This window comes from Oncorhynchus masou, chromosome 1, assembly GCF_036934945.1.
Source record: "Oncorhynchus masou masou isolate Uvic2021 chromosome 1, UVic_Omas_1.1, whole genome shotgun sequence".
NCBI classification, from domain to species: Eukaryota; Metazoa; Chordata; class Actinopteri; order Salmoniformes; family Salmonidae; genus Oncorhynchus; species Oncorhynchus masou.
Window position 1 is genome coordinate 62,130,007 of NC_088212.1, and position 22,386 is coordinate 62,152,392.

At 41.9% G+C, this 22,386-nt stretch overlaps 1 protein-coding gene across 4 annotated transcripts in view; it reads right to left on the reverse strand.

Moving 5' to 3' along the window:
* Window positions 1–22,386, reverse strand: part of LOC135547563 (cadherin-11-like) — a 68,159-nt gene that overhangs the window by 15,424 nt on the left and 30,349 nt on the right. For all 4 annotated transcript variants that reach the window (XM_064976685.1, XM_064976677.1, XM_064976698.1 and 1 more), the window contains 3 exons: window positions 2,982–3,503; window positions 1,859–2,153; window positions 1,045–1,164 (listed from right to left, as the gene is read on the reverse strand). In XM_064976685.1, the coding sequence (XP_064832757.1) occupies window positions 1,045–1,164; window positions 1,859–2,153; window positions 2,982–3,221 (655 nt within the window). In that variant the 5' untranslated portion in view covers window positions 3,222–3,503. The remainder of the gene's footprint in view (window positions 1–1,044; window positions 1,165–1,858; window positions 2,154–2,981; window positions 3,504–22,386) is intronic.

Consider the following 22,386-nt stretch of genomic DNA (forward strand, 5'->3'; position numbering starts at 1 on the left):
TTAAGAATGTGAAATGTCAGAATAATAGTAGAGAGAATGATTTATTTCAGCTTCTATTTCTTTCATCACATTCCCAGTGGTTCAGAAGTTTACATACACTCAATTAGTATTTGGTAGCAATGTCTTTAAACTGTTTAACTTGGGTTAAACGTTTTGGGTACCCTTCCACAAGCTTCCCACAATAAGTTGGGTGAATTTTGGCCCATTCCTCCTGACAGAGCTGGTGTAACTGAGTCAAATTTGTAGGTCTCCTTGCTCGCACACGCTTTTTCAGTTCTGCCCACAATTGTTCGATAAGACTGAGGTCAGGGCTTTGTGATGTCCACTCCAATACCTTGACTTTGTCGTCCTTAAGCCATTTTGCCACAACTTTGGAATTATGCTTGGGGTAATTGTTCATTTGGAAGACCCATTTGCGACCAAGCTTTAACTTCCTGACTGATGTCTTGAGATGTTGCTTCAATATATCCACATAGTTTTCCATCCACATGATGCCATCTATTTTGTGAAGTGTACCAGTCCATCCTGCAGCAAAGCACCCCCACAACATGATGCTACCACCCCCGTGCTTCAAGGTTGGGATGCTGTTCTTCGGTGTGCAAGCCTCCCCTTTATACTCCAAACATAACAATGGTCATTATGCACAGACTGTTCTATTTGTGTTTCATCAGACCAGAGGACATGTCTCCAAAAAGTACGATCTTTGGCCCCATGTGCAGTTGCAAACCATAGTCTGGCTTTTTTATGGCGGTTTTGGAGCAGTGGCTTCTTCCTTGCTGAGTGGCCTTTCAGGTTTTTTCGATATAGGACTCGTTTTACTGTGGATATAAATACTTTTGTACCTATTTCTGTAACATTTCTTCTGTCATGCACAAAGTAGGGCCAAAACTATAGTTTGTTAATTAACAAGTAATTTGTGGAGTGGTTGAAAAACAAGTTTTAATGACTCCAACCTAAGCGTATGTAAACTTCCGACTTCAACTGTATATAATGTTATGCTACCTGGATGAATATGAAACAAGGCAGGACAGAGAGGTTGGGTACCTGTTTGTGGTTCCACTGAGAAGTAGGGTTGGCCTTGGAGAATGCTGTACACCAATCTGGCACTATTCCCGTAGGTGGGATCATCAGCATCTGTGGCCGTTACCTGCATCACTGAGGTACCTGGAGGACACAAGAAACGCAGGTGTTATTATTTTCAACACCATTTATTTACCCAACATAATAGTAGACCTGCAATTTGTAAATCATTATGGCATTTAGCTTGAGCCAATCCTATGTTTCTCAAATGAAATGCCTGCTATAAAGCTCCTGATGCTGGAAGTTTTTGCCATTCTAGAAATCACTTAATCTTAACCGGAATGCATCCCTCCTATGGTTATAATGTCCTTAAGTGTTCATGGTTTTGGGATTCACACAAAGCCTAGCCGTTTCACCAGTACTTGAAATGAATTTGCCATCACAATGGTTTCTGAGCATATTTGAAGCTGGGCTGGTTTAAACTGCCAAGTCTGAGCCCCAGAAGCACCATTTGGGTTGTCAGCGGGTGGAATCACAGGGTAACAGATTGTTACTCTGTGACAGGCCAGCATAAAGGATGTTGTATTACAAGGTGTGATCCCCCCCCCCCCCCACAGACACACACACACACACACACACAAAACACTCACAAGGAAGAGGGAAATTGCAAAGCCACAACAACAACAGGAACACTTCCAACTTTGCCTCCCCCGGTCAGATTTCAGTAATTTTGAATAATGCATGGGAAACAAGCTGTTCACTGGTAAACAGTCTGAGGAAGGGAGAATTAGACAGAGGGTAGGGAATCCTTCACGGTCCATTCCCCAGCCAGACTCACCGACGTTGGACATTTCAGGCACCCTGGCGTAGTATGGTCCATGTAGGAACTCAGGTGGGTTGTCATTGATGTCCTGGACCTTGACTATGAACTCAGATGGAGGCTCCAGAGGTTTGTTGGTGGCCCTGTCCACAGCCTGGGCTGTGAGGGTGTACTGGGCCTGCTCTTCCCTGTCCAGTGTCTTGGTGGCATGGATGTTGCCTGTCTTGTCATCAATGACGAAAATGGTGCCTGCACCCTCCCCTGAGAGAATGTACTTGCAATTGCCATCTCCAGCGTCAACGTCTGAGTGGAGCTGGAAACAAATGGACAGCAGGACATTTTAGCAAAATTACTTGGGGAAAATATGTTAAAAGCCATTTAAAAATACTACATTCCAACATGTAGTGTGATCACGAGGAGGAACATGGATAAGGAGAAGCACATTCAGCCCAGGCAATCATGTAAATGAGATTATGCTAAACTGCCTTCAAACTAATATGTTTCAACACAGAGAATCAATCTATATTTACTCTGATGATAAACATTAGGTGCAACACAGCAACATTACAATTAGTGGTCTGTCACCTTATCAGGTAGTTAGTCACTTAGTTGATTGGTTCGTTTCTGCAATTCAAAACACGTAGAACTATATTCCCACAAACGCATATATGAATGATATTTTAATTTTGCAATATCTACCAACTTTCATTATATTCTATGAAGTATTCTTCATAGAAGCCTGTTCTGCATGCATGTTGTTTTTGTTGTTGATTGATGTCATGATTGATATTCCAATCCAATAATAACAAGGTACCATCTCTGTCACTGCTGGAATCAGAGGCAAATTTAGGTCCCCATTTGTAATCATCATTTCTGTGGACCCATAAATCGCTTGTTTCCCAGATGTCAGTGTCTTTGGGGGATGCTTTGATATTAAAAATGAAATCCAATTCATAACCTTTAATCAAGTGGGCCACTGATTGCTTTTGTGTAACAAATTGAGGATATTGCAAGGTCTCCGCTGGTAATGAAAACCCCTTGTGACTCTAATTCAGCAGTCAACAGATAGAGAGAGGGAAAGAATGGGAGAGAAAAGAGAGGTGGGAAGGTGATGATTAAGAATTTAAAACAGTGACCTTACCCTGCCCACTAACACTGGGTCTGGCCCTGTGTACTCCTCAATGACAAAGAACTGGTTCCAGACCCAGCCTCTTTTGGAGCGGTGTAGGACCTGTCCCTCTTTGCCTGTCCTCTCCCGGTGCCTGCGTAGGGAGAGGCGGTGGCGGTGGCTGTGCTCCAGGGGTGCCGAGGCGGCCACAGCGCTGCACAGCACGGCGCCCAGGCACATCAGAAACACCTGCAGTCCTAGTCCCTCCCACATCCTGCTGCCTGCTGCCTGCTGACCAACGCTACTCCGACCTTCCTCTGGGCCTTCCTGCACGTGTGCCTGTGTCCCCTGAGAGGCCCAACCCAGAGATAATCCTGGGAAAACCTTCCTCTGAGGTCCTTCCTGGACGGTGGCTTCACTCCACTCACTCACTAGCCTGGGGACTTGGACCCTAAGCCTCACCGGATCCTTTGGTTTTCCTTTATGCAGTTACTCATCACAACCCCCTTCTTCTTCTTCTCTCTCTTCCTCCTTCTTCTCCTCCCGACGTAGGCCCTGAAATGAAAATACACAGTCAGTCACAGGGGACAAAACATTTCTGTACAAGAGTAGTTATCGTCAGCTCACACTCCAACCAAAGTTTTAATTGACTCCTCTCTAAATCTCGACATATTAATTCATTTTGTGCCTCTGTATCTCGCTCTAATTAAGTGACAGAGGTTGTAAACTCATTTGCTCTTATTTAATTAGACATCAAGCCACTGGTGTTCTCAAATTGAAACGTTGCCTATGTCTTGTCCCTTGTAGTATTACATTAGGTGATTAGAGCAAAAGTGAAATTGTTTCCTTGAAAATTCTTATTTGGATAAAATGCATCACTTAATTTTCATTCCCTGACCATGCACCAATGCTCAACAACGTGACAATGGAGCTAAAAAGAAAATAGTCTAATAGTTGATTTTCTCAGTCACAACTGCAACCAAAAGCAGGCTTTATCACATGCCAATAGGTTATGTTACACATCCGACAATTAACCAGATGAGGTGTTGTTGTCAGTCCCATGATTGGCTTTCATCACTTCCTACTTGGCTGCTCATGGATGGACAGAGGAACAAATGGCCCTGCGGGGGTTTTTTCCCATTCAGTGAGCCACTAAGAACCTTCAGCCTCAGCACTTCAGCAACGATGCTAGCTGGAAGCCCAACCACAACAATAATAATTTAACACACTGCTTAAAGCTGCCTCTCACTGGAACCAGTTAAACACACAGTCCAGCAGGGAAGAGAAGGAGGGAGAGAAGAGAAAAAAAACAGAACAAATCTCCAGCTTGTGTGACAGAGATCATAAATAAAGTCCAAATAAAGCGCATCCACCAGTGAAGTAGGGAAATGGCACCCTAACTCAGTTGGACCTCTCCACTGTCAGCCCCCATAATGAACGCCTGATAACGCTTCATGCTTTCCAGTGTCTCAGCTGTAAATTGGCAGCTACTCTGGAAAAATAATACATTTTATGCTTTCTTTCATTATTGACTGGCCACCAAAATGTCAGCAAACTGTGTGTGTAGGAGTGGTTTTATTGCCTCCGAAGCCCCATCATCTCAAGGGGAGTGTTTCCCATTTAAATGCTTCGGGAATCACAGGCATTCATTCCTTTCCAGTAAATCCAGATGGCTCCTATAGGCCCACTCTGCAGAGGTACATAAAAAAAATGGACAGCTAATGCAGCTCTATGCTATCATGTCGGAAATTCCTATGCAGAAGCAGTTATTTTCAATCTGTGTCAAATCAAAGGAAATGAGTTGAGATTCAAACAGCCGACTCAGAAGTCTGAGACACAAGAGTCCTACTTGTTTGATGATGAAATTACGTGACTAGGATCTAATCAACTCTGGATATTCCATTACATTCCACAGGATTTAAGCTTGACTCACACACCTTTCGTAGGTCTACATTGTGTGAAATTGTTAGTATTTCTCTTGGTATGTCCTCTAAAGAGGTACTTCAAAGAGTGAGCTTCCACCCACAACATGTTGCAACAATATCCATGTGGTACATAGGGGCGGCAGGTAGCCTAGCATTGGGCCAGTGGCCGAAAGGCTACTGGTTCAAATCCCAGAGTCGACTAGGTGAATAATCTGCTGATGTGCCTTTGAGCAAGGCACTTAACCATAATTGCTCCTGTAAGTCGCTCCTCTGGATAAGAGTGTCTGCTAAATGACTGAAATGTAAATGTAAAAAAATCGCAGTCCTATAACTTTGCCTACATTTGATTTAAAATGCATCCCCACTCCAAGACGAATCAAGAGGGTTCTAATACATGATTCACCTCCAGATCGATCTCCATTTGCTTCCGTCTTGGCTAAGACAGATGTGCTGAATAAGTAGTCTGGTCCAAAGTCTCTAATTGATGGTAAGTGATTCACCAGTGATGCAAAATCTCTCATCAGTTACAGTAATACAGTGATTGTGAGTCATGTATTAAGTATTCCAGTGGATGGCTAGACAGCTAAATGTTTCAATGCAGCACCACTATGGAATGGTGAGAATGGTGAGAATTTGTGAATATGGAAAAATACACTGAATATACCAAACAACAGGAACACCTTCCTAATATTGAGCTGCACCCCCCACCACCACTCTTTGCCCTCAGAAAAGCCTCAATTCGTCGGGACATGGACTCTGCAAGGTGTCGAAAGCATAACACAGTGATGCTGGCCCATGTTGACTTCAACGCTTCCCACAGTTGTGTCAAGTTAGCTGGATGTTCTTTGGATGATGGACCATTCTTGATACAAATTAGTAACTGTTGAGCATGATAAACCCAGCAGCCTTCCAGTTCTTGACACAAACCTAACTTTTGTCTTGCCTATTCACCCTCCGAATGGTACACATACACAATCCATGTCTCACTTGTCTCAAGGCTTACAAAGCCTTCTTTTACCTGACTCCTCCCCTTCATCTACACTGATTGAAGTGGATTTAACAGGTGACATCAATAAGGGATCAAATCTTTCAACTGGATTCATCTGGTCAGTCTATGTCATGGAAAGAGAAGGTGTTCTTAATGTTTATATACTCACGTGTATATGAACACGCTATAGCATCTTGTAAATATTGTAAAAGGAGGGATAGGCCATAGCTGCAGACTGTAATATATGCAGGTTTACTGTCATGAGTCTTGCCCTGGAGGCAGGACTGAGCGACTGCAGCAAAATTGACCAGCTGCAAAGTGAACATTGGCTATATTGTAAAAATGTATGAATATTTTTTGTTGCTTTTTGGCCCTTTTTGGGGGGGTTAGCAGTTGTGGTTAAAGGTAGGGTTAAGGGTAGGTTTAAAATCAGATTTGATGACTTTAAGGCTGTGCCAGCTAGTGACCACTCTGTGCTGCCTCCAGAACAAGATTCATGAAGGTAAACGTTAAAGAATAGTATCCTGTTCCTCTTGAATAAATAACTTAATGAGGGGTAAGAAAATGCCACAGCTGCTTGTAAGTGCAAAATTATTACTGAGACGTAGAGACAATAATTATGGGAAAAAGGGAAAAAAACAGCTTGTGCTCCAGAAGATACTAAATTGCTAGCTACAAATATCCTTGTTTCTTAATTGTAGTGTGTGACTCCGGCTCTATTTCTACTGTTCAAGCCCAGCCATGGACAATGGTGGAGAGGGGATGTCTGAGGAGAAATGGAGAGACCTGACAGTGAGGGACAATTAAAACAATCCCTCTAGTCTTTCTCCAAGTCTCCGCTATTCTAAAAGTAGCCAGTAACTTCACACTATCACAGCCATGAAAAGAGAAGATCAGGAGAGAGGCACTGGACAGAACAATCCTCCCTCTCTTTCAGTGCAGTCTTTTTGACATTAAGCAAGTGACTTCAGTATCTCATAGAGGTGCTGTAACAGCACATCTTAGTGCACTGCCAATAGGACTATTTTAAATGGAACCAAGGGGAAAGTCGAATACTTGAGTTCGTTCCATGCTGACGTAGCAACACATCAATAGACTCTAAAAGGCATACGATCCCACACCATTTGATTGGGGGGAACCCCAAAAAGCACTTATCAGGTCAGTGGGGCTCTTACATAATTGAACTCTAACCTGCAAGTATAGTCCTCAAAGGAAATATCATTAAGCAGTGCATACAAAACATATTTTACTGGTTCAATGCAGGGCTTCATTAGGGTTATAATAAGAATCAAATATCTCGTGATTTTCACACAGTAGAAAGGGGGCCTGTCAAATGATGTCCTCAATAAATAAAGCATTTCTTCAGCCTCTGAAGGTGCATGTGGGGGTTGGGGTTTGGTTTTTACAGCTGGGAGATGTGTTCTTCAGTAGGAAGCACAATCGCTCCCCAATGGTTATTGGAGCTATAATTTTTTAATCGCAAGCAAAACAAATGCATTTTAACAGAAGACAGAGGATGGAATTGTATGCTCAAACCCGAACCTCCCTGTGCAGAGGGGTTCAGCTTACCTATCATTAAAATTGTACAAGGGGGCTTTCTTCTCTCTATCTCCCTCTCCCTCTCCCTCTGCCACTCCCTCTCTCTCTCTCTCTCTCTCTCTCTCTCTCTTTCTCTCTTATTCTCTAGTGCCAGTTTAATTCTGTAAGTCCAGTCACACATAGGCATAGATGGAATTGGTTTAAAGCAATAAAGGTGATTCATGCCTGTGTAGATTTGATATATGCCCCTGTCTTCCAGAACCCTGGAGGCTCCACCGTCTGTTCTCACAAGTGTTTAGGACTGTATTGTCATACTATTGTGTGTGTGTGTGTGTGTGTGTGTGTGTGTGTGTGTGTGTGTGTGTGTGTGTGTGTGTGTGTGTGTGTGTGTGTGTGTGTGTGTGTGTGTGTGTGTGTGTGTGTGTGTGTGTGTGTGTGTGCACAAAGTATGTCTACTTAGTGTGCACATGTACTGATTGTGTGAATGGTGTGGGCAAACAGTATATTTATTGGGTGTTGTCATTATACAATGAATTGCCTACACTAACCTTTACTAGGCAAGTCAGTTAAAAACACATTCTTATTTACAACGACGGCCTACCAAAAGGTGAAAGGCCTCCTGCGGAGACGGGCTGGGATTAAAAATACAAATATAGGACAAAACACACATCATGACAAGAGATACACCACAACACGACATAAAGAGAGACCTACGACAACAACACAACATGGTAGAGAGAGAGAGAGAGACAGAGAGAGAGAGAGAGAGAGAGAGAGGGAGAAGGAGAGGGAGAGAGATAAATAAGGAGAGAAATACAGAGAGAGAGGGTGGAGAGAAATACAGAGTGGGAGGGTGAGAAATACAGAGAAAGAGAGAGAAATACAAGAGAGAGAAAGCGAGGGAGAAAGAGAGAGGTAGAGACTCCAGTCTAGCGTTACAAATGGGGTTGCTGAGAAGGATGCAAGCCGCTTTGGAATTAATTCTCCATGTGCTGCCTGCATCCTGGCCTTCCCTTTTCGTGACCAGCTTTGAAGCACTTACTGGAGCAGTGGAGGAGGGTTTAGTGCTTGGTTTACTGTGCAGCTTGAGAGGATGTAAAAGAGTGGAGGTATTTCTGCTCTAAGAATGGCATGTGTGACATACCTTTGCACTGCTCGAATGCGATATTGAATAATTTCTCATCATAATTACCTAATCTATATGGAATAAAATAATGAACATCACAACAATAACAAATACCATTAAATATACAGCCAAATGTATTTTCATTCAAGTTCCAAGAAATGTTAAATACAGGGAATAAGATTGCACCTCTAAACAGTAGGCTATGCATCCGTTAAAGATACAAGCACGGTACTGTACAGGTTATAAGGATAAGAAAATGCTTGCACTCAACACAAAGTGGCCATATGATCACGGCAGATTGTTAGACAGACCATATCATAATGAAAATCAACCACCCCTCTAAGCCAACCACATGCTCTGCAATACGCCACTTTCACGGAAAAACAAGGTGCACTGCAGTCTGTCTATTACACCATAGGTGCTGAGTGTTTCCCTTTAACAATGCTGTATTTTGGAGCATGACCCCTGTATCCGCCTGAGTGGTGGTTCTATTCCTAGGACTCGAGCTTTCTCGGAATCTTAACCCCTTGCACACATAAAATCTTTGTTTGGATAAAACAAAAAATAGAAATAACACCACCGTCACCACCTATTCTTACAGTGTTGAAATAAGCAGATCGGGGTCAAGTGATCAGGACTGTAGTCTTGTGTAGTCCTCAGAGCTTCATCATGCTGCTTCTCACTCTGACAGGTAATTGCTCCAACACTATTACCATAGAGGACTCTTGAGATCAGGAGGTTCTCTGCTATTCTCCTATTCATTTTAGAGAGAGACATTTTTTTTCTTTTAAAGTTAATTTCCTGGAATTCCACACATTTTGCTATGGGGAGCAGAGAAGATGTTGCCGTTTTAAAGCAAGCTTTCTGCAATTCTACACATTTTGCCATGGGGGAGCAAACATTTTGCAATCTTATATCACATTATTTCACACAATTCTACCCATTTTGCCATGGAGTGTAGAGAACACTTTTGCCTAAACGTGGGCCATGTTAATGATAGCTGAGTGAGAGAGACTAACAAAATCAATGGGGTTCCCCTGGCAGACAGGACCCCTGGGCACCTGCCCTGCATGCCCATTCTCAATTCGGACATGATAACTATAAGTATAGTTAGCTGGCTAGACTAACTTACTAAGCAAAACTTTTTTGCTGACATTCAAATTTAATGACTGACAAAAAAAGAGAGAAACTGCTGAAGCGCAACCAAATTTCGAAATGACACCTTTTGTATTGTACTATTCTAAGTTGCAACAGTAAGTTGAGACACCGACTGAGTCCCTATCGGCCAGGGGCCCTAAGCAACCACTTGTGTCACATATACCCTGCTGACAAGTTTATCAACTTTGAAAATACTGTCCTGTTTTTACCTTTTGTATACGACATGGCTTCTGTAAATCAATGCCTCACAACAAAGACTTGCTAGTGTATCTACAGAGATATCATAGCATTCACGGCCTTGACAGACTAAACTCTTTAAAAGAAGACATAAGAGGATAAACAACAACAACAAAAAAACGATTTTCTACTCAATACGACTGCATGGAAAGAGGCTTTGAAGCCGCACTGCAAGGAGGAAAAGTGGTCTTTGGTTTCTGGTTACTGTGGGCTGCTTCCTGTGGCTTTTTTTAAGCAAGAAAATAGAGAAAAGAAACCAACGATTGTGCTCCCAGGACATATCCTGACTCTTAATTGCCATTCAATTACACAGACTAATCAGTGTAGGTGTTTCACAAACAAAATACCCCAGTCTGGCTTTCTGCACTTCAGAAACAAAGAGGTCATTAGTATTCTAACCGGTGAGTGATGCACCCGCTTTTTTCTCCCTCTGAGCTAATAAGAGTCAGAATAATATGCTAAAGCCATCGTCCACGATGTGGCGTCACAGCTACAGGTGAAGGAAGAGTGCATGTACAGAAGATACTGTTACTGCTGCTACAGCCTTTGCATGCTGCTGTTCGTGTTGCTGCCGATGCCGTTGTTCAGAGGGATCTCAAGAGCTGTGGAAAACGACTGATTCCACAGATAGCAGCCAGTAATTTGCACTATGGGAGTAAGGGAAAGCAACCAAAAAAAAGAGCGAGGGAGAGGATGCAGAGGACGCAGCTGAGCTTGAAGCGATGGTGGGAGTCTCGTTACCGAGACGGCTGGCTGTGGGATGGAGATGGAAATGGCGGAGGAGGTATGTATCACAGAGGAGCTGCACTCAAAGTGATGATATTTCAGATCAGCCCTAGGCTTCTTTCCTCTCTCGTGTGCTCAGGAAGGCAGTGCATGCCCTTGGAGTTGAAAGGTTTATGACTGGGTATCATTTTACTGTGGCAAACAAGGCTCAGCACTCAGGTTAAGTTACCTTGAAATATCTGAAGGTTAGAAGCCCTGCACAAGTCAACCACAGTGCTTCTTCTGTATACCTGGCTACAGGAGTGTGGGTGGGAAGGGGTTTGATAGAGCACTGTGAAGGTAGGATGCACCTGTCACTCATGACTATAACAAACTGGAAGGAAAACAAGATGGAGAGTAAGAGAAGGACAAGAAGCTACAGCTGAAACAGTACAGTGCATACACAGCCTGAACAAAGGGCAGTCACAGACAAACCACAAAGGGAATGATAAGGTTCAGCGAGACAAACATGATTGTTCCACTGCACAGGAGCTTCTGACTATGTGTGTTGATGTGTGTTGCATGTATCTGGTGGAGTAGGGGGTATCGGATCTCTCTTAAACCACTACATAAAGTTAAGGAGTAATTATTAACTACAAGTACCCACATCAGTTTGTTCATAGACTAGTAATCCTAGTCTCAGAGGACATGAGTACACTGTATTATGTATATGAACACAAACAGCATTAATAATAGGCCTATCTAGGAAGTCTGAAATGTCACTTATTCATGCCAGTATCCCCAAACTCTGTCATTTAGTAAATGTATCTTCAGCTTAAAATGAATAAAGCAGAGGAAAGACTATCTTGGTAAATGACGAAAATGGCTAGGTGCACACAGAAGTTATGCATCTTCTTAATGAACATTTACTTCAGTCAGCAAAACTGAATTGATGTTGCAATTGCACAACAATACCATTAACCAAAGAGTTGTATCATTAAGAAAATGCTGAATAACTATTCAGCTCAAAAATAGACTTTCTAAACAGCTGAGAATACAATTAAAGAAACAAAAAAGCAGTAAGACATTTGAATCGGAAATAGCTAAATAGACTGTAATTGCAAGCACCAATCTGAAATCTCTCCACTGAATGTGAAACCAAATGGCATGTACTCAAAACCTTTACAAAAGGTCTCCACTACTGACAACCAGCAGACGTCAGAAGGCAACGCATGCTATGGTGGTGCCTCCAATTAGTAAGAACCAGGGTTTCTCTTTTTGTGTCACATCCATAACATAATAATTATGTCTTCGGTTATTATGCAAGTCTAATTGCTATGCCTCATTGCTGTGTATCCAAGAATGTTAATGACTGGATATATAGAAAAAGTACGAAAAAAAATAATTGAAGACATCTGCATCTCTTCCGCTATTCAATCACCCACAAGACAATTTAACCATAATTAAAATGTGTGAGGTTTATAAAAAAATCCTGTCTTTTCCCTTTTGTCTAGCAATGAGATGCTAGTATTTTAGTCACAAAAAGAGGAATTGCCAGCATAATGTCTTTTTACAGCTACACTCAAACTGTGGAACAGTGGAACTGTCAGTTTCCAAAGCCCCAAACTCCCCAGACTTCTCCTATTCCTGGAAATGAAGGAGTAGCTGGAGTTTCAGATGGCCCAGTCCAGCCAGCCTGATCTAGGGAGCAGGAAACTGCGGTGTCTGGAAGTGATTTGAGGCAAAGGGAAAATAAAATACTTCAGATTCTTAAGGATAGGGGACAGGAGACAAAAGCCCCAGATCCCAACCATTATGGCTGGGGGATGACACACGAGAAGGACGGAGCAAAGTGAGAAACTGTAATAGAGTGGGGGGTTTGTTAGTTAATTCTGTGTTAAAATGCCCAGAATGAAAATGGAGACCAGAAATGTTTGGAAAAAAGCCTCATACACAAAGTGTATGCACAGAAGGACAAAAATACCTAAATATTTTGGAGGGGAGAGCACCTTTTCACCAGACTGTATGACCAGACTTCACTTTTCATAACTGTCATACTTGAACTTAACTCATTTGAATTAAAATATATATATTATCTTCTGTGCAATGTATTCCCTTGATGAACAAATTGATTGACAGCTTTCCAACTTGGATTTTCTATAATGATAGAAAATCTCATCTCCTATTGAAGAGGTAATCCGCATTTGAAACAATAACAAAGCATCTCCCCACCACTATTTTTGGGTAAAAGCTGAGGCCTGGGGCTTGACAAATGTAACCACTCAAATGTATTGACAGAGCTATGGATGCAAGGACTGACCCTCCATAGTTTTAATGTCATAGCCAGCATAATAAGTCATTTTAGCCATTGCTAAAAGTAAGCAATTTGTCAGTGGTCATGAATCTGCCAGGTTGAATAATGATATAGAAGATAGTCTACACTGTGGGTTATGTATCAATATATTGTATCAGTAGAATCCATAAAGAATCTCACAAACCATCTAGCTACCACTGGCTGGTAATCTGCCTTTGCAGCAGTCAAAGAGAAAAAAACATTACTAAACTCACAATTTCATAGCCACTGAACAGATTTCTTTCATGGACAAGAGCAGCAGACCTGAAACAGTCTCCATGGTTGTTGAAAAAACAAAGAAGACGTCAAGGTGATGAGCGAGAGAGAGAGAAAGGAAGAGAGAGAGAGAGCAAAGTGATCAAGATGAGCAAAGAGAAATCAAAGGGAAAGCACACAGAATGTCAGGGAAAACTTCAGTGCTTCAAAGTTCCCCTTATTGATGACGAAGACAACAATGTCAATTCACAGAAAGAGATTTCAAATTGAATGCATACCACTAGTTTCCGGATCGAATTTCAGTTGACCCATAAAATATACTGACCTTGTTGGCTTTTTCCATAAGCAGTTGTCACAACCGACTGGACACAAAGTGGTTGAATCAACGTTGTTTCCACGTCATTTCAACCAAAACAAATGTATGTGATGACGTTGAATCAATGTGGAAAACTGATTGGATTTGAAAAAAGTCATCAGCATTTAGTCTTTTTCTCACCCAAATTTGTACCTAAATCCAATGACATGGTGATTTCACATTGAATACACATTAGTTGACAACTCAACCAAATGTAAATCAAAAAATCTAATTTATTTGTCACATACAGTGAGGGGAAAAAGTATTTGATCCCCTGCTGATTTTGTACATTTGCCCACTGACAAAGAAATTATCAGTCTATAATTTTAATGGTAGGCTTATTTTAACATTGAGGGACAGAATAACAACAAATAAATCCAGAAAAATGCATGTCAAAAATGTTATAAATTGATTTGCATTTTAATGAGGGAAATAAGTATTTGACCCCCTCTGAATCAGATAGATTTCTGGCTCCCAGGTGTCTTTTATACAGGTACCGAGCTGAGATTAGGAATACACTCTTAAAGGGAGTGCTCCTAATCTCAGTTTATTACCTGTTTAAAAGACACCTGTCCACAGAAGCAATCAATCAATCAGATTCTAAACTCTCCACCATGGCCAAGACCAAAGAGCTCTCCAAGGATGTCAGGGACAAGATTGTAGACCTACACAAGGCTGGAATGGGCTAGAAGACCATCGCCAAGCAGCTTGGTGAGAAGGTGACAACAGTTGGTGCAATTATTCGCAAATGGAAGAAACACAAAAGAACTGTCAATCTCCCTCGGCCTTGGGCTCCATGCAAGATCTCACCTCGTGGAGTTGCAATGATCATGAGAACGGTGAGGAATCAGCCCAGAATGACATGGGAGGATCTTGTCAATGATCACAAGGCAGCTGGAACCATAGTCACCAAGAAAACAATTGGTAACACACTACGCCATGAAGGACTGAAATCCTGCAGCGCCCGCAAGGTCCCCCTGCTCAAGAAAGCACATATACATGCCCATCTGAAGTTTGCCAATGAACATCTGAATGATTCAGAGGACAACTGGGTGAAAGTGTTGTGGTCAGATGAGACCAAAATAGAGCTCTTTGGCATCAACTCAACTCGCCGTGTTTGGAGGAGGAGGGATGCTGCCTATGACCCCAAGAACACCATCCACACCGTCAAACATGGAGGTGGAAACATTATGCTTTGGGGGTGATTTTCTGCTAAGGAGACAGGACAACTTAACCACATCAAAAGGACGATGGATGTGCCATGGGTGAGAACCTCCTTCCCTCAGCCAGGGCATTGAAAATGGGTCATGGATGGGTATTCCAGAATGACAATGACCCAAAACACACGGCCAAGGCAACAAAGGAGTGGCTCAAGAAGAAGCACATTAAGGTCCTGGAGTGGCCTAGCCAGTCTCAAGACCTTAATCCCATAGAAAATATGTGGCGGGAGCTGAAGGTTTGAGTTGCCAAACGTCAGCCTCGAAACCTTAATGACTTAGAGAAGATCTGCAAAGAGAACTGGGACAAAATCCCTCCTGAGATGTGTGCAAACCTGGTGGCCAACTACAAGAAACGTCTGACCTCTGTGATTGCCAACAAGGGTTTTGCCACCAAGTACCAAGTAGTCATGTTTTGCAGAGGGGTCAAATACTTATTTCCCTCATTAAAATGCAAATCAATTTATAAGATTTTTGACATGCGTTTTTCTGGATATTGTTGTTGTTATTCTGTCTCTCACTGTTCAGATAAACCTACCATTAAAATTATAGACTGATAATTTCTTCGTCAGTGGGCAAACGTACAAAATCAGCAGGGGATCAAATACTTTTTCCCTCACTGTACATGGGTTTTCCAGATGTTATTGTGTAGCGAAATGCTTGTGTTTCGAGGAAAGGTCGACCGATTATGATTTTTCAACGCCGTTACGAATTATTGGAGGACCAAAAAAGCCGATACCGATTAATCGGCCGATCTTTTGTTTTTTTATTTGTAATAATAACAATTACAACTATAATACTGAATGAACACTTATTTTAACTTAATATAATACATCAATAAAATCAATTTAGCCTCAAGTAAATAATGAAACATGTTCAATTTGGTTTAAATAATGCAAAAACAAAGTGTTGGACAAAAAAGTTTAATTGCAATATGTGCTATTTAAGAAAGCTAACATTTCAGTTCCTTGCTCAGAACATGAGAACATATGAAAGCTGGTGGTTCCTTTTAACATGAGTCTTCAATATTCCCAGGTAAGAAGTTTTAGGTTGTAGTTATTTTAGGAATTATAGGACTATTTCCCTCTATACCATTTGTATTTCATTAACCTTTGACTATTGGATGCTCTTATAGGCACTTTAGTATTGCCAGTGTAGCAGTATAGCTTCCGTCCCTCTCCTCGCGCCTCCCTGGGCACGAACCAGGAACACGACGACAACAGCCACCCTCGAAGCAGCGTTACCCATGCAGAGCAAGGAAAACAACTACTTTGAAGGCTCAGAGCGAGTGATGTTTGAAATGCTATTAGCCCGCGCTAACTAGCTAGCCATTTCACTTCGGTTACACCAGCGTCATCTCGGGAGTTGATAGGCTTGAAGTCATAAACAGCGCAATGCTTGACGTACAACGAACAGCTGCTGGCACGAAAGTGCTGTTTGAATGAATGTTTACGCACCTGCTTCTGCCTACCACCACTCAGTCAGATACGTAGATACTTGTATGCTTGTATGCTCAGTCACATTATATGCAATGGAGGACAAACTAGATAATATCTATTAACATCATCAACCATGTGTAGTTAACTAGTGCTTATGATTGATTGTTTTTTTTAAGATAAGTTTAATGCTAGCTAGCAACTTACCTTGGCTTACTGCATTCGTATAACAGGTAGTCTCCTTGTTGAGTGCAACGAGAGGGAGGCAGGTCGTTATTGCGTTGGACTAGTTAACTGTACGGTTGCAAGATTGGATACCCCGAGCTGACAAGGTGAAAATCTGTCGTTCTGCCCCTGAACGAGGCAGTTAACCCACCGTTCCTAGGCCGTCATTGAAATTAAGAATGTGTTCTTAACTCTCTTGCCTAGCTAAATAAAGGTATAAAAATACAAATAAATTGGCAAATCGGCGCCCAAAAATATCGATTTCCGATTGTTATGAAAACTTGAAATCGGCCCTAATTAATCGGGCATTCCGATTAATTGGTCGACCTCTAGCTTCTAGCTCCAATGGTGCAGTAATATCTAACAAGTAATATCTAACAAATGCACAACAATACACACAAATCTAAAGTAAGAAATGGAATTAAGAATATAGAAATATTTGGATGAGCAATGTCAGAGCGGCATAGAATAAGATACAGTAGAATAGGACAGAATTCAGTATATACATATGAGATGAGTAATGCAAAATATGTAAACATCATTAAAGTGACTAGTGTTCCATTATTAAAGTGGCCAGTGATTTCAAGTCTGTGTATATAGGGCAGCAGCCTCTAATGTATTAGTGATGGTTGTTTAACAGTCTGATGGCCTTGAGACAGAAGCTGTTTTTCAGTCTCTCGGCCCCAGCTTTGATGCACTTGTACTGACCTCACATTCTGGATGATAGTGGGGTGAACAGGCAGTAGCTCGGGTGGTTGTTGTCCTTGATTATTTTTGGGGGCCTTCCTGTGACATCGGGTGCTGTAGGTGTCCTAGAAGGAAGTTAGTTTGCCCCAGGTGATGAATTGGGCAGACCTCACCACGCTCTGGCGAGACCTGCGGTTGCGGGCGGAGCATTTGCCGTAGCAGGCGGTGATACAGCCAGAGAATGTTGCTGTAAAAGTTTGTGAGGGTTTTAGATGCCAAGCCAAATTTCTTCAGCCTCCTGAGGTTGAAGAGACGCTGTTGCACCTTCTTCACCACAATGTCTGTGTGGGTGGCACATTTCAGTTTGTCAGTGATGTGTACTACGAGGAACTTGAAGCTTTCCAACTTCTCCACTGCAGTCCCGTTGATGTGGAGAGAGGGATGCTCCCTCTGCTGTTTTCTGAAGTCCATGATCAGCTCCTTTGTTTTGTTGACTTTAGGTGAGAGGTTATTTTCCTGGCACCACACTCCGAGGGCCCTCACCTCCTTCCTGTAGGCTGTCTCGTCATTGTTGGTAATCAGGCCTACTACTGTTGTGTCATCTGCAAACTTGTTGATTGAGTTGGATGTGTGCATTGCCACACAGTCATAGATGAACAGGGAGAACAAGAGGTGGCTGAGCACGCAACCTCGCTGGGGCCCCAGTGTTGAGGATAAGCAAAGTGGAGCCGTTGTTTCCTACCTTCACCACCTGGAGGCGGCCCGTCAAGAAGTCCAGGACCCAGTTGCACAGGTCGGGGTTCAGACCATGGACCTCGAGCTTAGTGATGAGCTTGGAGGGTGCTAAGGTGTTGAATACTGAGCTATGGTCAATGTACAGCATTCTTACATATGTATTCCTCTTGTCCAGATGGCATAGGGCAGTGTGCAGTACGATGGCGATTGCATTGTTTGTGGATCTATTGGGGCAGTAAGCAAATTGAAGTGGGTCTAGGTTGTCAAGTAAGGTAGAGGTAATATGATCCTTAACTAGTATCTCAAAGCACTTCATGATGACAGAAGTGAGTGCTACGGGGAGATAGTCATTTAGTTCAGTTATCTTTGCTGGACATCTTGAGGCATGTGGGGAGAGTGGACTAGGTGAGGCAGAGATTGAATATGTCCGTAAACACTCCAGCCAGCTCGTCTGCGCATGCTCTGAGGATGCGGCTAGGGATGCCATTTTGGCCGACAGACTTGCGAGGGTTAACACGCTTAAATGTCTTACTCACGTCGGCCACGGAAAACTAGACGTTGAACTGACGTCTGTGCCCAGTGGGAAAGTGCTTTACAGATACCCAGCCTAAAACCACAACGAGCAAGCAATGCAGATGCCGAAGCAAAGTTTCTCGGAAAAACTCCATAGAAGGCAAGAACCTAGGAAGAAACCTAGAGGCTCTGAGAGGTGGCCAGTCCTCTTCTGGCTGTACCATGGTTGTCATTTAAAAGTACATGCGGCCATTACATGGGTGAATTGTTTTTGTCATTATTCTGAAGATAAATGTAGGCTATTTATACCGGAGGTTATACCATTAAAGTTACATACAAATTAGGGCTGGGAATTGCCAGGGACCTCACAATATGATATTATCAGGTGCCGATACGATGTTTATTGCGATTCTCACGATTCTCACAATTCTATATGTATTGCGATTCAATACTGCGATTTCATTACGATTGAATGTTCGAAACATATTGCTCACTATATCTGCTGCAGAGAGGCAAGAGTTTTGGCGCATGTAAAGCGAACTAGCTTTAGCTGACTCTACCTAAAGTAGCAAAAAAATAAAATGCATGTTTTTATTTTATGTTACAAATCGATACTTGGAGTCAAATATTGATATAATATTGTAATAAAAATAATGTTGTGATATGTTACTGTATCAATTTTTTCGGTCCAAACAGAGATGGGACTGTTCAAGTGTTACTACAACGGCACACTGCTGACTAAACTGACCATATCCGCCTTAAGAAACATTAGTATGACAACAACAGTTGATAGGCTTAATCCCTTATTCTGATTCAGTGAAAGTGAGTAAAAATGAGCAAAGCAAGAGGATAATAACTCTTAGACACAACAGAGTGGCCAACAGGGGAAATAAACAAGGGAAGGAAGATAAGAGACAGGAAATGTGATCCCACGTGTTATCAATCTTACCGGGTCTTGGCAGTTCAGTCCAGCCACCATTAATTAGCAATATCCTTTACGTCTGGGACTGATATGTCTATTTGTGAATAAAAATCCCATATATCATCTATTCCACAGACGCAGGTTAATGAGTCACATTCTAAAGTCAATTATATCCAACTCAAGCCTGTGGGAGTCACCATTGAGGAAATTACCCATCACCCTCTCCTCTCATAGCACATGATTGTGAGACTAATTGGAGAGAAAATGAACGATGGTGTGTTATGACCTGTCTCTAAAGATCCTGTGAAGATTGAGCACTGGCAGGATATCTGCTCATTTAAAATGAGATATTGACAGAGATGTTCAACTCCATCAAGGTCCTCAAAAGATAATTGTGTCAATTCCGAGCAGATGTATGAAAAGGGGGCATTTAAACTATAACACATAGACCAATAATGGATGAGGGGCTCTCATCATCTCAGCATCAGCACAATGTGCTGGGCCTAAATCAACACACATGCTCTACTTTTGAATACGGGCACAGGGAGGAAAAGTGAATATACTGTATTTTACACAGTACAGCGTGCTACAAAAAACCCAAAGCATGAATGGACACATTGATAACACAACAATGACAATGATCTGTATGCACCCTTAACCCCTGTCTCTAAAGAAGTCGGCCATGGTTAATAAAATCCCAGTTCTCTGCAGCCTGTGACAGCAGTGACCTTTGGCAGTGTTGTGAGGCGGAAGGCGATATAGCGTTATCATCAGGTCTGTCTCCCGGAGCCCCAGAGCCCTAGGCAAGGTATTCTCTGGGTTTAATCCAACATTTAATGCAGCATTACTGTATCTGTATCTTGGCCTTTGCTTTATCCTTTTCCCTTTATATAAAGTGATATTCTTTTCTGCAGGCAATGGAAGGAGGGAGGAAAACATGCCTGACAGGGAATTCACCCTCTACACACAATCCGCCATTTCAGGTAACGCACAAAGGAGACAAAAAAGAAATGTAGCCCTGCCTCGCTTAGACCGGAGCTGTCTAGGCTCTGATGCACAGGGCTATGCTTTATCCCATAAATTGCAGAAATTAATACATTATTAATATGACACATATCAAAGGAGGAATAGAAATCCTCTTTTCATTCTTGCAAGCAGAGAAATTAGATTGTTAATCCTCAAGGGCTTACATTTGTTTTCTGTATCTCTGAGTTTGATTCCTTTGGGATTTATGAACCATGGTAATCCCACAGGAAGTGAGTTCAGCTTCTTTTTTCCCTTTGCACTGGGACAGCATCAATATTGCTTTGATCTGTGTCACTGGAGCCTGGCAAACATTTGGTTTGATTTGGGCACCCAGACAGAATTCTAATTCTTCCAGGTGACCTTGATGCCCAGTCGATCAGAGTATCGAGGCATAATTTCACCGTTTGACCTTGCTGTCAGGTTTGGATTTAGATGATGGATTGTTGCAAGCATTGCAATGCCCTAAGTCCCGAGAAATACGGAAACTTGTAATGAATTGTAAAAAATAAATAAGGAAAACTGGTTACATCATGTCACTCAATGTTTAGCTAATTCAATTAATTTGCACAGTGAAATAAATATTCGGCTGCTACTTTAACTGTACGGTTTGTACTGATTTGTCAGTTTTCTACCCTACATTTGTTCAAACTTCCTGGTAACAATCAATAGTGTTACTGGGTATAAAACACAGCAGTGGCACAGGAAAGATCCCAGCAAATAAGCCCCAACAAGGAGATGGATTTAGCAACACCAGTCAGAACCAGGTATTCAGACAGAGGGAGGCTGTTTATCTATTTATAGTGACAAACTAAACACTAAAAGAAAATCAGTCTTCTACCATGGCAACAAGACAACAAGTAATTGTGTAGCGTGGCTGAAGCAGTAATCTGCAGCTGAAAGCCCTGACGCTAAGCGCTTTTGTCCCTGTGCGGGATGTGCACAGAGCTGATGCTCCACCCTAAATGTGTCTGCGAAGAATAGAAATAATCTGCATATTCAAAAGAGTTAAGGCTGAAATAAAAGTCCCTATATCGCTGATGGATCTGGCTTTAGGACCAGGGGTCAGAGGGTAGAGCTAAGAGGGGGAGGCCTTCTGCTGGAGATATTGACATCTTACTGCCTTGCCTTGTAGCTAAAACAGCTGCCATGCTGTCTGTCTTTTTCTCACATTGCAGGACTTTTCTAAGATTAGAGACTCTGGTACTCTCTGACATAAGGTCACCCAGGGACACTATCCTAATAACTACATCTCATTTAGATAAATATTTCTAAATCATACATTATTAAAAAATATATATATAATACACGTGTTTCTCAAATTAGTGTTGCTCACAGAGGGGGTGGGCGGCAACAACATGTCTCCTCCGATTCTTTTCTGTGTGGAAAAAGTGACTTTGAATAATTCTATACAGCTATATCAGTAGTGGGTGTCACAGACAATTTACACGCTTTTTGATTTCAAAACACCAAGGGATGTTATGAAGCACAGTTTCTACATAATTCCAGTCAGTTATAATCAAACCATGTTTATTCTGTGGCGGCCATGCTTTCTATTTACCGATGGAGCATGAATTCCATATGACAAGAAAATCACATAGCATAAGTCAACAAACCTAATGAAATGGTCATGAAGTCCATTAAAAATCTGGAAAATTAATAAATGTACCCTCAAACATGTTACAGTGCTGCAGTGAATCCACAACGTTGTATATTTTAATAAGGTCAAATCAATTGCCTTTTTGTAGAAGTGATCTCACTCTCTTTTAGAAATGGGCATTTCCATGTAAAAAGCCCCATGAGCACTAACATGTGAAGTTAGGAGCATACAATTGTGTCAACTGAAAGCTAAGAGTCAATTTCTTTATTTTTATTAAGGCATATATACACTGAACAAAAATATAAACGCAAGAAGTGTTGGTCTCATGTTTCATGAGCTAAAATAAAAGATTCCAGAAATGTTCCATGTTCACAAAAAGCTTATTTTTCTCAAATGGTCTGCACAAATTTCTTTACATCACTATTAGTGAGCATTTCTCATTTTCCAAGATAATCTATCCACCTGACAGGTTTGGCAG